Source organism: Empidonax traillii, unplaced genomic scaffold (genome assembly GCF_003031625.1).
Source record: "Empidonax traillii isolate 1590-97213 ecotype Southwest subspecies unplaced genomic scaffold, ASM303162v1 scaffold761:size885847, whole genome shotgun sequence".
In the NCBI taxonomy this organism is placed as follows: Eukaryota; Metazoa; Chordata; class Aves; order Passeriformes; family Tyrannidae; genus Empidonax; species Empidonax traillii.
In genome coordinates, this window is record NW_020955954.1 from 820,743 (window position 1) to 834,998 (window position 14,256).

General features: G+C 68.3%; 3 protein-coding genes across 5 annotated transcripts in view; 1 reads left to right on the forward strand and 2 right to left on the reverse strand.

Moving 5' to 3' along the window:
- APC2 (APC2, WNT signaling pathway regulator) overlaps positions 1-10,648 on the forward strand; it is a 15,092-nt gene extending 4,444 nt beyond the window's left edge. Inside the window, exons 1-13 of one of the 3 annotated variants that reach the window (XM_027901024.1) lie at positions 69-155; positions 233-401; positions 471-579; positions 668-781; positions 956-1,033; positions 1,879-1,959; positions 2,041-2,422; positions 2,509-2,604; positions 2,739-2,878; positions 2,964-3,041; positions 3,132-3,248; positions 3,328-3,542; positions 3,774-10,648. In XM_027901024.1, the coding sequence (XP_027756825.1) occupies positions 113-155; positions 233-401; positions 471-579; positions 668-781; positions 956-1,033; positions 1,879-1,959; positions 2,041-2,422; positions 2,509-2,604; positions 2,739-2,878; positions 2,964-3,041; positions 3,132-3,248; positions 3,328-3,542; positions 3,774-9,174 (7,023 nt within the window). In that variant the 5' untranslated portion in view covers positions 69-112 and the 3' untranslated portion in view covers positions 9,175-10,648. Of the gene's footprint in view, positions 1-68; positions 156-232; positions 402-470; positions 580-667; positions 782-955; positions 1,034-1,878; positions 1,960-2,040; positions 2,423-2,508; positions 2,605-2,738; positions 2,879-2,963; positions 3,042-3,131; positions 3,249-3,327; positions 3,543-3,773 lie in introns of those variants that run through there. The other 2 variants (XM_027901022.1, XM_027901023.1) reach the window with 2 other exon arrangements.
- LOC114066391 (granzyme M-like) lies at positions 10,639-12,292 on the reverse strand. The gene is made up of 5 exons (XM_027901034.1): positions 12,183-12,292; positions 11,913-12,072; positions 11,689-11,833; positions 11,022-11,276; positions 10,639-10,841 (listed from the first exon to the last, which is right to left on the reverse strand). Exons 1-5 carry the CDS (start codon positions 12,268-12,270, stop codon positions 10,656-10,658), a joined length of 834 nt encoding a protein of 277 aa, XP_027756835.1. The 5' UTR covers positions 12,271-12,292; the 3' UTR covers positions 10,639-10,655.
- Positions 12,293-13,218: 926 nt separating this feature from the next.
- CUNH19orf25 (chromosome unknown C19orf25 homolog) lies at positions 13,219-14,045 on the reverse strand. Its single transcript, XM_027901037.1, has 2 exons — positions 13,557-14,045; positions 13,219-13,483 (listed from the first exon to the last, which is right to left on the reverse strand). The coding sequence occupies exons 1-2, from the start codon at positions 13,702-13,704 to the stop codon at positions 13,302-13,304; spliced, it is 330 nt and encodes a 109-aa protein (XP_027756838.1). The 5' UTR covers positions 13,705-14,045; the 3' UTR covers positions 13,219-13,301.
- Positions 14,046-14,256: the final 211 nt, after the last annotated feature.

The window sequence follows — 14,256 nt, forward strand, 5'->3', positions numbered from 1 at the left end:
TGCAGGGAGGGGTTTCCCTCCACGTGCCCCCCGCCCCTCCTCCACAGCTCCATCCCTGTTTTAGGAGGTCCTGAAGCATCTGCAGGGCAAGCTGGAGCAGGAGGCCCGAGTCATGGTGTCCTCGGGGCAAACCGAGGTGCTGGACCAGCTCAAAGGTGGGTGCCCGGGCAGTGTGTGTGGGGGGGTCCCCACCCCACCAAACCCACCCTGACGGTGCTGTCCCCGTGCCCAGCCCTGCAGATGGACATCACCAGCCTCTACAACCTCAAGTTCGCCCCAGAGGTGACGAGCGCCGGGCGCGGCCCCGAGGAGAGTCCCCCGGCCCCCACATCCCACCGGGACGGCCCCGGGGACCTGGGCAGGGCCACCCTGCGGATGCTGGAGGAGCTGGACCGGGAGAGGTGATGGCCTGAGGGGTGTGAGGGGCTGGGGGTGCCCGGGGCTCTGCTGACAGGGTGTCCCCTCCCCAGGTGCTTCCTGCTGGGGGAGATCGAGAAGGAGGAGAAGGAGAAGGTCTGGTACTACGCGCAGCTGCAGAGCCTGGCCACGCGCCTGGACGAGCTGCCCCACGTGGAGACGGTGAGTGGGGACCACCCCCAGCTCCCCCCTCAGCCGTGGGGCACGGCCAGGACCCTGCCCCCCTCACGCCACCCCCTGTGCCCCCTAGTTCTCCATGCAGATGGATCTGATCCGGCAGCAGCTGCAGTTCGAGGCGCAGCACATCCGCTCGCTGATGGAGGAGCGTTTTGGGACGGCTGATGAGATGGTGCAGAGGGCACAGGTGGGGTCCTTGGGCCCCCACATCCCCTGCTTGGCCCCCTGGGGACTCCCCCAGCCCTGATGGGCTCATTCCTGGGCACCCTCACACCCAGCTCCTTGCACACTCGCCCCTCCTGCCCAGCTCTTGGGGTCCCAGGGGGTCCCAGCCCTCTCTGATCCCCTCATGCACCCCCAGATCCGGGCATCCCGGCTGGAGCAGATCGACAAGGAGCTGATGGAGGCTCAGGACAAGGCGCAGCAGCCGGAGCCGCAGGTACAGGGGGTGGCACCGGGGTGTCCCCAGTCCCCGTGGGCGAGGGAACCGGGCAGGGAGGAGGAGGGGGCCAGCACAGCCCCCCCGCCGCCGTCCCCGCTCTGTCCCCGCCGGCACAGCCAGGGCTTTGTGTGGCTCGGGCACCGTGAAATGGGCAGTTGCCATGGAGACCAGAAGTAGGCCATGGCGCGCGGCGGGCGGGCGGCGCGGGGGCTCCCACGGCATCTGCCTCCAACCGAGGCGCCAGGGCGGGCAGCCTGCCATCCTCCTCCTCCTCCTCCTCATCATCATCCTCATCATCATCATCCTCCTCCTCATCATCATCATCCTCAACCTCATCATTGCAACTGCCATCACCATGGCCCCACTGTCACCCACCGTCATCATCATCTTCATCTTCATGGGCTGCCATCACCACAGCCCCACTGTCACCCCGCCATTGACGTGGTCCCACCATCACCCACCTCCCCACCAGCACCCACAGCCCCCTGTGGCAACACCCGTGGTCCCTCCATCACCCCCCGTCCCTCCATCACCCCCAGACACCCCCAGATCCTCACAGCCCACCCACTGCCACTCCAAGCTATCAGCTCCGTGGGCTCAGCCCCCTCCCTGCTCACTCTCCCACGCTCCCCCTCTCCCGAGCCTGCGGCTGTAGCAGCTCCCCCATCCCAATCATCCCCAGTTTTAGCTTAAAATACACCCCTGCCATTGACGGAAGCGGCGGCTGGGAATCACTGCGGGTTTAATGGCACCGGTGGGTGGTGGAAAAGTGGGGAGGGGATGGGCATGGGGAGGTGAGGGCAGCAAGATGCACCCCCCCCCAACCGCTCCCTCCTCTGCAGCTCTGCGGGAAGGGGCCAGGCATGGAGGGGGACGGCAGCCTGGACCCCCCGACCCACCCCGAGGAGGGGGGCAACAGCAAGGTGAGGGGCGGGCACGCAGAGCCCGGGCGGGGTGGGCCGAGCCCGGGGGGCTCAGGGTAACCCCCTGTCCTGCTCCCACAGGTGGAGGTGGTGTTCTGGCTGCTGTCCATGCTGGCCACGCGGGACAAGGAGGACATGTCCCGCACGCTGCTGGCCATGTCCAGCTCCCAGGAGAGCTGCCTGGCCATGCGCAAGTCGGGCTGCCTGCCCCTGCTCATCCAGATCCTGCACGACTCGGACGGGGAGCCGGGGCCCCCCGAGAGCCCCACGGGCGCCAAGGACGCGCGGATGAGAGCCAACGCCGCCCTGCACAACATCGTCTTCTCCCAGCCCGACGAGGGCCAGGCCAAGAAGGAGATGCGGGTGCTGCACGTGCTGGAGCAGATCCGCTCCTACTCGGAGACCTGCTGGGACTGGCTGCAGATGCAGAGCCGGGACGGGGGCCGGGACCCCGAGGGCGCGGGTATGGGGGGGAGCAGGGGGTGCCCCGTGGGGTGAGGGGGGATCGTGGGTGCCAACCCCCAGGACCGACCTCCCTTCCCCCCGCAGTGCCCGTGCCCATCGAGCCCCAGATCTGCCAGGCCACCTGTGCCATCATGAAGCTCTCCTTCGACGAGGAGTATCGGCGGGCCATGAACGAGCTGGGTGAGCATGGGGAGGGGTCTCCTTCCCTGTGCACCACGGCCAGCCCTGCCCACCCCCTCCCCGGCATCACAGTGCTGGGCAGGGGGCGCTGGGGGGGGTCAGGAATCCCAAACCACCCCTGTCCTGTCCCACAGGCGGGCTGCAGGCGGTGGCTGAGCTGCTGCAGGTGGACTACGAGATGCACAAGATGACGAACGACCCCCTGAACCTGGCGCTGCGGCGCTACGCGGGCATGGCCCTCACCAACCTCACCTTCGGCGACGTGGTCAACAAGGTGGGGGGCAGCGCTTTGGGGGGGGGCTGGTTAGCGGGGTCAGGGGGTCACAGTGTCGCCCTCACCACCCTCATCCTCCTGACAGGCCACGCTGTGCTCCCGCCGGGGCTGCATGGAGGCCATCGTGGCCCAGCTGGGCTCCGACAGCGAGGAGCTGCACCAGGTGGGTGCTGGCCCTGTGAGGGGCTCCCCGGGCAGGGGAATGGGCAGGGGGACAGTCCCAATGCCCACTCACCCTGCTCTGCCCCTCCAGGTGGTCTCCAGCATCCTGAGGAACCTCTCCTGGCGTGCTGACATCAACAGCAAGAAGGTGCTGCGGGAGGTGGGCAGTGTCACGGGGCTGACACGGTGTGCCCTGCACGCCGGCAAGGTGAGCGCCAGGGCGGGTGGGAGGGGGCGTGGAGCCCCTGGACAGGGGCTGACAGGGGTGTGTGACCCCTCCCGGACAGGAATCCACCCTGAAGAGCGTTCTGAGTGCCCTGTGGAACCTGTCAGCACACAGCACGGAGAACAAGGCAGCCATCTGTGCCGTGGAGGGGGCCCTGGGCTTCCTGGTGAGCACCCTCACCTACAAGTGCCAGAGCAACTCCCTGGCCATCATCGAGAGTGGCGGTGGCATCCTCAGGAACGTCTCCAGCCTGGTTGCCACGCGGGAGGATTACAGGTGGGGATGCACCATGGAAGGGGATGAGGGACCCCAGGCACCGTAGACACCCAGGGCGGTGTTGGGGGATGCCACGGAGTGCCACGGGGGTGGGGGGCACTGCAGACCCCAGGGACAGCACTGGGGGATGTCACGGCTGGGCAGGGCTGGGGGCACCTTGAACCCCAGGAACGGCTGCAGGGAGAGGGTCAAGGACCCCCCTGACGGCCGGGGGTCCCCTCTGTCCCACAGGCAGGTGCTCCGGGACCACAACTGCCTGCAGACGCTGCTGCAGCACCTGCGCTCGCACAGCCTGACCATCGTCAGCAACGCCTGCGGGACCCTGTGGAACCTGTCCGCCCGCAGCCCCCGCGACCAGGAGCTGCTGTGGGACCTGGGGGCGGTCAGCATGCTCCGCAACCTCATCCACTCCAAGCACAAGATGATCGCCATGGGCAGCGCGGCCGCGCTGCGCAACCTGCTCACCAACCGGCCCCCCAAGTACAAGGACGCGGCCGTGGTGTCCCCGGGCTCCTGCATGCCCTCGCTCTACATGCGCAAGCAGAAGGCGCTGGAGGCCGAGCTGGACGCCAAGCACCTGGCCGAGACCTTCGACACCATGGAGAAGCAGAGCCTGAAGAGCCAGAGCGCGAAGAAGCCGCTGCGGCACATGGAGAGCCTGGTGAAGGACTACGCCTCCGACTCGGGCTGCTTCGATGACGACGAGGTGCCCAACGTGGCCACCGGCGTGGAGACGGCCAGCGCCTCCGTCCTCTCCATGTTCCTCAACTCCTCCTTCCTGCAGGGCCAGGCGCTGCCGCGGGCGCTGGCGCAGAGGCGCTGCCCGGAGCCGGAGAAGGACGGCAGCGGGAAGCCGGCGGAGCCCAAGAAGCTGCCGCTGCCGGAGGACGACGTATCGCTGGCCGCCGAGAAGCTGGCCAACAAGATCTCCAGCACGGTGGCCAAGATCGACAAGCTGGTGGAGGACATCTCCACCATGCACAACTCCTCGGACGACAGCTTCAGCCTCAGCTCCGAGGACCACTGCCTGGACTGGCAGTACGGCCCCGAGGAGGGGCACGAGGCGCGCGCCCAGTCCTGCTCGCCGTGCCGGCTCTCGGACGCCGGCGGCTTCGCCAAGCGGGAGGGCCTGAGCCGGGCACACACCCTGCTGCGGCTGAAGACGGCCTACACCAGCCTGTCCACCGACAGCCTCAACAGCGGCAGCACCAGCGACGGCTACTGCACCAAGGAGCACATGAAGCCCTGCCCCAGGGCTGCCCTCCTCGACTACCGGGACGAGCTGCAGCGCTACCAGAAGAGGCCGAGCCGGCTTGACCTCAAGAGCATCCTGAGCGGCAAACCCGAGCGGGCCGAGCCCCCCGCGCGGGACCCGGCCGAGCCGGACAAACCGGAGCAGCGAGACCTGCCCGAACGGGCCAAGAAGACGGTGACTTTCCCCAGCCCCAAGGCACCAGAGAAGGAGAAGGAGACGGAGTGGAAGAAGGAGGTGGGCAGCAAACAGCCCCCCGACCCCCACGTCCACACCATCAAGCTCTCCCCGTCCTACCAGCACGTGCCCCTGCTCGAGACCCTGGCCAAGAGCAGCGCGGCCACCGGACATCAGCCCTCCCTGCTGGGCAGGAAGCAAGCCTGGCTCCCCTCGGCACTGCTGCAGACGGCCGAGACCCTGAGCAAGATCCCGGAGAAGCTGCCGGCACAGCCACCGGCCCCGGCAGAGCAGGAGTCGGTGCAGAAGTACTCGGTGGAGGACACCCCAATCTGCTTCTCCAGGTGCAGCTCCCTCTCCTCCCTCTCCTCGGCAGACAATGTGCTGGATGGGCAGAGCCACAGCGAGAACGACCTGGACAGCGACTCCTCCCTGGAGATCCTGGAGATGGAGGAAGGGGACGCGGAAGGGGATGACGGGAGGCAGCAGAAGGAGAAGGCGGTGGATCCGGGTCCCACCACGCCGGTGGGGATTTCCCAGCCCATCACCATCCCCTTCCCAAAGCGGGACAAGGTTTTCCTACGGGAAGCATCACCCTCACGCCAGGACGACCTGACGCCCTCGAGCTCCTCGGAGAATTACATCCAGGAGACTCCTCTGGTGATGAGCCGCTGCAGCTCCGTCAGCTCCCTGGGCAGCTTCGAGAGCCCCTCCATCGCCAGCTCCATCCAGAGCGACCCGTGCAGCGAGATGATCAGCGGCACCATCAGCCCCAGCGAGCTCCCTGACAGCCCTGGGCAGACCATGCCCCCCAGCCGCAGCAAGACCCCCCTCTTCGAGCTGGGCTGCCAGCCCGAGAAGGAGACCAGCCAGTTCAACATCCAGTGGGAGAACAACGTCAAGAAGTTCATGGAGATCACAGACTTCAAGGAGCGCTTCCAGTTGCCCCAGGACCTGGACTCCATGGTCTACTTCACGGTGGAGAAACCCAACGAGAACTTCTCGTGCGCCTCCAGCCTGAGCGCCCTGCCCCTCCACGAGCACTACGTGCAGAAGGACGTGGAGCTCAAGCTGATTCCCACCTTCCCGGAGAAGAACAGCCTGAATTTCGCGGCTCACGAGAAGCGGGAGGAGCGGCGGGAGGAGCGGTACCTGGAGGGCCGGCGCCGGGCCGACCGCCCTGAGCCCCCCGACGACGACGACATCGAGATCCTGAAGGAGTGCATCAGCTCTGCCATGCCCTCCCGCTTCCGCAAGGTCAAGACCTCGCTGCTGTCCGGCCAGGTCCTGCACCCCCAGACCAAGAAGCCGCTGCACGTGCCCGTTTACATGCTGGTGCCGGCCCACGCGCACCCCGGCGTCCCCAGGCACCTGCGAGCCACCGCCCGCGACCTCCTCAAGGACGACGACTCCTTCACCGACTCGGCCGACGGGACCCCCGGCAACTTCTCCAGCGCCGCCTCGCTGAGCGACGAGACCCTGCGCTACCCGGCGGGCGAGGAGGCCGAGCACCCCCTGCCCGAGGGGCGCCGCGAGGGTCGCACCATCCCGGCCAGGAGAGCCGCCTCCGGCAGCTCCGCACCCGCCAGGATCAGCTCCGCCGGCAAGGGCAAAGCGGGGCCGGGCCGCGGCCAAGGCAGGGAGGGGAATCGGGGTCAGACCCCCCCGAAGAGCTCGGCCAGCCTGGAGCTGGGGGTGGGCAGGGCCAGCGGTGCCCCCGGGAGAAAGGACGATCCCCAGGAGGACGGGGTGGTCTTCCAGTCGCTGTGCCACACCACGCCGACGGAGGAAGCCGTCTACTGCTTCTACGACCCGGAGCTGGACCAGCTGCCCGAGGCGGGCAGGGACGGGTCCGGCAACAGAGCCCAGCCCGGCCGGGCACCCCGGAGGGAGCGCTCAGGCGGCTCCATCCCCCGCAGGGACCCCGAGCCCGGTCCCCGTCCGGCAAAGGCAAAGCCGCAGAACAACCTCATCGCCGACGAGACTCCGCCGTGCTACTCCCTCAGCTCCTCCATGAGCTCCCTGAGCGACGCCAACCTCTCGGACGGCGAGGAGCGGGGCCAGCCCTGCGGCAAAGCCACCTGGCCACGGTCGGCCGCGGTGGGGCAGGCGCAGGGGGGCTCCCCCAGCTCCCCCAGCCTCAACTCGGAGGATGACCTGCTGCAGAAGTGCATCGGCTCGGCCATGCCCAAGCGCCGGCGGCCCACGGTTCGCCGCAGGGGGTTGGAGCGCAAGCAGAAGCCGGCGGGTGCCGGCGGGAGGGAGAGGAAAGCCGAGGTCAGGCATCACCCCGACGAGGACGCCGGCTCCGACCGGGCCTCCGACCTGGACAGCGTGGAGTGGCAGGCCATCCAGGAGGGAGCCAACTCCATCGTCACCTGGCTGCACCAGGCTGCCGCCTCCCTGTCGCGGGAGCCTTCCTCCGAGTCTGACTCCATCCTCTCCTTCATGTCGGGGCTCTCGGTGGGCTCCACGCTGCAGCTCTCCCTGGGTAGGCAGGAGAAGCAGCGGCCTGGCAGCGCATCCGGTCGGGACACGACGAGGAGGGAGCACAGCAAGGGCCGCCCGGAGCGGAAGGACACGGCGGGTGCCCGTCCCGCCAGCCGTGCCGGTGCCAGGGCGGAGCGGAGCCCAGCACCCACCAAACCGGTGCCCAACCTGCCCGTGGTCTTCCGAGGCAGGACCGTCATCTACATGCCCAGCCTGGCCAAGGACACCCCCAGCCCACGGGCCACCCCCAAGAAGACCCCGGTGGCCAAGCCCGAGGCGCCGCCAGCCAAGAACCTCTCCCTGAGCCAGCAGCGCTCGCGGAGCCTGCACCGGCTGGGCAAGGCCCCCGAAACCGGGGACCTGGCGCTGCCCAAGAGGAGCACGACACCGCCCGCCCGCATGGGGAAGGGCCCGCCTTCCTCGGGATCCTCTCGCACCTCCACCCCCTCCCAGCATGGCCCCAAGAAGCTGCCATCGCCCTCCCAGCTCACCAAGCCAGGCACCCCAGCTGCGGGCAAGGCAGGGGGCTCGTCCTCCCCGCCAGGACCCCCGGCCAAGGCCCCGGCCCCCAAATCCCCAGCCCCCAAGCAGTCCAAGACGCAGAAGTCGCCCGTGCGCATCCCCTTCATGCAGAAGCCCAGCAGGAAGGTGCTGCCGGGCCGGGGAGCCATGCCGGTGCTGGAGGAGCAGGTGGACGGCTCCAAGGCTCGGCCTGGGGGCCCAGGGGGCAGCCGGCTCAACCTGGTGCGGATGTCATCCGCCCGCTCCAGCGGGAGCGACTCGGACCGCTCCGGTTTCCTGCGCCAGCTCACCTTCATCAAGGAATCCTCCAGCCTGCTACTCCGGCACCGCTCCGAGCTGACCCCGCCGACCCCCGCAGCCTCGCTGCCTCGCCGGGGGTCCCCTCAGCGCAGCCGTGCCACCCTCCCGGCCGTGTTCCTCTGCTCCTCCCGTTGCGACGAGCTCAAGGCGGCCAAGCCGGCGGCCCCCGGCCCTCGGCCCCTCGCCCCCAGAGCCCAGCCTGGCACCAAGACCAGCGCCGGGGCAAAGCCGCCGCGCAGGACCAGCTCCGAGAGCCCGTCCCGGCTGCCGGTGAAGACCAGCGTCCCCGCGGCCGAGCCCTTCAAGCGATACTCGTCCTCGCCCAACATCAGCGTGGCGCGGCGGGCGGGCAGCCCGTCCTCCTCCTCCTCCGTGCGCTCCGAGGCCCCGGCGCGGCGCAGGCAGCCCGAGGCGGCTCCCGGGGGGCAGCCGGGGAAGCCGCCGGTGGTGGTGATGAAGGGCACGTGGCGGAGGATCCGGGACGAAGACATCCCGCACATCCTCAAGAGCACGCTGCCCTCCTCCGCCCTGCCGCTGGCGGGCTCCGGAGAGGACGAGTCCCCCGGCGCCCCCGGCCCCAGGAAGACGAGCGACGCCGTGGTGCAGACCGAGGACTTTGCCGCCTCCAAGACCAACTCCAGCACTTCTCCCACGCTGGAGACCCGCGAGGGACCCCCGCACCCCCGTGCCACCGGCGATGGCGAAGCCCCCGCGCCCGCCAAGGCTGCCCTGCCCATCTCCTTCGGCCACGAGGCGCCCGCCGGGACCTTCCCCGCCAGCCGGCACGGCTCCCCCAGCAAAGCCGCCCGTGTCACCCCCTTCAACTACGTCCCCAGCCCCATGGCGGTGACGGCCGTGGCAGACAAGGCGGTGGAGAAAATCCAGGCTTGAGCAGCTGCCACGGATGAGCCCCCAGTGGGGGTCCTGTGACACCCCCAGCCACGGGAGCTGAGCAGGACTGTGCTGGGGACACACACACGATGATTTGGGACAGCTGGGGACTAATGAGTCACCCCAACCCGCTGCTTTTCCCACTGGGGTCTTGCTGTTCTGGAGCATCACAATTCCCAGTGCCAAGGACTGGACTTGGCCGGGAACACGCTTAGGGCTGACACCCCAACCCGGGGTGAGTCTCATGGACCATCTCCTGCTGATGGACAACCCGGGACAAGATGAGGGGGGATCATGTCCCCAGGTCCCCCCCATCTCCCTCACCCAGCGAGGGCAGGGCCTGAACCAGGGTCTGATCCCACACGCGGGGAAGCCGGCACGGCACACCCTGGCACAGGGACACCCCCACGTGCTCCAGCTCCTCTGGCACCAACACCGGCTGTGCCAGCAGTCACAGCCCATTTATTGAGGGGGGAAGGGGATGCAGGGGAGAGGTTTTGCAGGGGTGATGGGGCCCAGGACCCCTCTTTGTGCTGCTGGAGGGACCAGCAGCCGAGGTCCCTGCGCTGGTCTGAGGCGGCAGAGGGTGCAAATGGTGCAGGGGAAGCCGGGCAGGGGCTCACAGGGGTGTCTGGGGTCCCCATGGGCTCATCCTGGGGGGCTTTTCACAGGGTGGTGTCACCAGGCTGGGGAGCTGCCCTGGGAGGGGACAGGGTGCTGAGCTGGCACCGCAGTAACCAACCCCCAGGGAAGGGTCTGGGATCCCTCACCTCCATCTGCAGCTCCCCAGCTTCCCACCCCCAGGGTGGAAGATCCCTGTCCCAGCTCGCAGCAAGGATCCTGGTGTGTCCTTGTGGATGTGGACACGAATCCATCCAGGACTGGATTACGCCCACGGGGGGCTCCCAGCCCCGAAACCCCAGGGACACCCCAATCCTGCTGCCAGCTGGCCCCAGGGGCCAAGACTGGGGTGTGATGGAAGTGCCTTGGCCCCTGGGAGTGGGGTGGGCTGCAGAGGGACCCCCTAATCCAGGTGTTCCCTGACTCCTTGGGTATCTCCCAGTCCTCCCACCATCACCACCTGCTTTGGACAGGGTGACCTATGTGTCCCCCCATACCAGTGCCACAGGGGCTGCAGGGACAGTGCATCAGGGTCGTGGGGACAACCTGGAGACCCCTGTGCTGGCATGGGGCCAGCACAGGTGACCTGGAGCTGAGGGTGAAGAGAAGGGGGAAAAATCCCAGGGGCAGCACGTGTCCCACCTCCTGAGTGCTGCAACGGAGCACAGGGTGGCAGCAGGGCCAGCGTTGCCCCCTGGGCCCAAGTCTGCCCCCCAAACCCCGCTGTCCCCGGACAATCCCGCTGGGCTGTGCCGTGCCCCGCTCCCCCAGCACTGTATCTATGTACTAAGGATGTTATTTTACCGGACTCTGGACAGTATTCCCATTAAAAGCCAACCTGTGTAAATAGGAAGGGGTTCTCAGTCTCTTGCGGGCTGGGGGGACTTGCAGCCCCTCCGCAGGGTTTTCTGGATCCATTTCTTGTACTTGGCGGTCGAGGTGGCGACCGGCGGCTTGAACGGGTCGGTGACATCTGGGCCGCTGAAGGACATCACCCCGGCCACCGCCGCCCGCTCCCCGCACACCAGCGGGCCCCCCGAGTCACCCTGGGGGAGGGGGTGACACCAGGGAGTGCCCCCCGACCGGGGGGGAGACCCCCACCACGGCTGAGGGGACATCTCACCTCTGTGCTCAGGGTGAGAGTCCCCCCTGGACCCCCCCACACATGGGAATGGTGGTTCAGGGTGGGCAGAGCTTTGTAACCCCCCCGACCCCCAAATGCTCACCTTGGCGGGGGCCGAGCCCCGGGGCTGTCCCTGGAAGCAGATCATGGTGGGGGCGATGCCCCCGTCCCAGAAGCGGCTGTTGTTGCACATCCGCGGGTCCAACACCTTCACCTCCAGCTCCTGCAGGGTGGGCGAGAGCCCCCTGCGCCCACGGACCCCCCAGCCCGCCAGGCTGCAGGTGGTCCCCGCCGCCGGTCCCCGCCCCGACAGCCCGATGAGCTGCCGCATCCGGCCCAGCGTCACCGTCCCCTCCAGCTGCAGGGGGGGACAGTGTCAGACACACCCCACACAGCTGGGGGGCCGCAGGGATAACCCCAACCCTGCAGGTGGAGGGGGAGCACCCCAATGCTGCAGGCGAAGGGCCAAGGGGGGCACCCCAGTGCTGCAGGAGTGGGGGTGGGCTGAGGAGGAGTACCCCAACGGCACAGGTGGGCGGCTGAGGGGCGGCACCGAGCCGATGCAGCGCCCGTGGGAGTGGGGAGATGTTGTGGAGGTGTGAAACCTCTGGGGGGTGAGAAGAGGAAATGTCACCAAGCCTCTCGCCCCGGCTGCGAGCGCAGCTGCAGTGACACGGTGTGAACCCCCCAGTGCCCCCCCAGCAGCGCTTCCCAGAACCACCAACCCTCCCGCTCCTCCTGCCCCCTGGCAGACCCCTCCTGAGCCCCACCTGCAGCAGGAGCAGGTCGTTCTCCATCGTCCCACGGTCGTAGCCAGGGTGAGGACAGGCCGCCCGGATGGGGAAGGTCTGCGTGGCTGCCCCGTGGTCCCGCAGGCTGTGCAGCCCCACCACCACTCTCCCGTTGGTTTGTGTCCTGCCCCACACCAGGACCCCTTGTCAGCTCGGTGCCACTCACTGTGAGCCCCCCGAGCCCCCCAAGCCCCCGGACTCACCCCTGGGCCAGGCAGTGGGCGGCCGTCAGGACCCAGCGCCGGTGCAGCAGCGCTGCCCCGCAGGCGTGGACCCCCCCAAACTGCAGGGACGCCATGTAGGGCCGGGAGTGGGGTTTGGCCTCACGTCCCCCGATGATTGATGGCTGGAGCCAGGCCCACGCTGTGGGGAGAGGAGATCCTGTCCTGGCCCCCAACCAGCACCTGCCACCACCCCGGTCAGCGATGCTGAGACCCCGCTGGGCACCCCAGACCCACTGCCCTGGTGCTCACCCGAAGGCAGGGGTAGCAGCAGCAGCAGCAGCAGCAGCAGCAGCAGCGGCCCGAGGCAGCCCCTCAACCCCATTCCTGCCTGCTCCATGTCCTGGTGTGGTGTCAGAGGAGTCCCACGTCCCATCTGACAGCAGAGCAGGGCAGCAGCGGGACACAGACCCCGCTAAGGGGGGCAGGAAGGGGAAGAGGCACCCACAAGGTAACACCTGTGGGGGTGGGAAACACCCACAGCCCCCTCGCTGCTCAGCTTTGCAGACAGAAAGTGGCATCTTCATCAAAATGGGGGGGGTTGTGAGATCTATGACAATCTGCAGCGCTGGGTGATCCATTCCCACCACCTTTATTAGCAAAACAAGGACAGTTTTCCCACCACCATCACCACGGGGCCATCAGTGCTGGCCCCTGGCCAACCCTCCCCAGGGGTCCCTCAGTGCGTCCCTTTGGGGGGGACCCGCCTGGCCCCTCTGCCCGGGCGGGCTCTCAGGCTGGCCAGGAGCTGCTCGAAGAAGAACTCGCTCTGGTAGTCCAGCGGGATGATGTGCTGCAGGAACGGGGGCACCTGGGCCCTCGTCACCCCCACGCACACGGGGACCAGCCTGGTCCCGCAGCGGTGGATGACGCGGAGCAGGTTCCACTGGGACACGCGCTGGCACCACGGGTCGCCCACGGAGCGGGCCGAGAGGAGCAGGATGGCCACCCTGCTGGCCTCGATGACCTCCAGGGCCGTCAGGATGACAGATGTCCCGGCCACTTGGTCCTGGTGCTCGGTGAAGCCCCGGAACCCCTCCTGCCTGAGGCGCTGGGCAATGCGGGAGGCGACAGGATCGTCCTCCGGGAAGTACCAGAGGGAGAAGTCGTAGGGGAAGGTGTGGTGTGAGGGCACGGAGGACGTGCCACCCACGGGGGATGTGGTAGCCAGTGCAGGGAGCACGTGTGGGGTCCAAGCCTTTGCTCCTGCACAGGGATCCTGCGGCCGTGCTGGGCAGCCCTTCCCAGCAGGTCCCTGCGGAAGCGCCACCGGGGTGGCAGAGCCAGGTTTGGGAAGACAAAACCACAGCCTGAGGCGTCCTGAGGTGCCCCACCACAGTCCAGGAGGGGTCAGGGCTCCGACCCCGGCCCTCAGAGCGCCTTCTCCCTCATCTCTGCGATGCCGCGCTCCAGCTCCGCTCCCGCCCGCTCCAGCTGCCGGCGCTGCTCCCGCAGCTGCTCCCGGGATCGCTGCAGCCGCTGGTTCATCCCCACGTACGAGCGGCTCTGCCGGTACAGCCGCTCCCGCTCCTCGGCCGCGGGGTCGGGGGAGCCTGGCGGGGCACACGGGGGGTCAGTGGGACACTGGGGGGGTTCCCCACACCCCCCTGCCCATCCCGGGCTCACCTGGAGCGGGGCCGTGGTCCAGGGGGGGCTCGGCGGGGAGGACGAACACGGGGTCGGCCGGGTGGGTGCCCTGCACGTCCTCCAGGATCTGCTCCACGCTGGGGGGCTCAGGGCGGGTGGGCAGCACCCGCTTGGCCTTGGAGCTCATCACGGGGGAGGCTCATGTAGGGGGGGCTCTGCAGGGGGAAGAGGGTGGGTGAGGGGGCTGCGGTGCCCCCACCCCAGACAGACAGAGAGACAGACAGACCCTTCTCTTCCCTATCGCCCTATGACAGACAGACCCCTCCGTGCTGCTCTTCGGACAGACAGACCGACTTCTCTCCCAGGCCCCCCCAGCACAACAGGCAGAGCCCCCTCGTTGTCCCCCCCGGATGGACAGACAGAACATTCCACCTTCCCCATCCCAGGACAAACAGAGGGGATCCCTTCATTCCTCCCTGCCCCCCCAAGACAGACAGACCCCCCTCAGTGCCCTCCCCGGGGAGACACACAGATCCCCTTCGCTGCCCCCGTGGACAGACTGACTTCCCACCAGACTGACAGACACCCCCCTCCCGCTCCCCCCAGTACAGGCAGAACAGAATCCCCTCACTGCCCATTCCCAACAGACAGACAGACAACCCTCCCCCCCCCGCTGTTCCCGGACACACTGACAGACCCCTCCTTGCGCCCCCTGCCCGTGGACAGACAGACAGACACA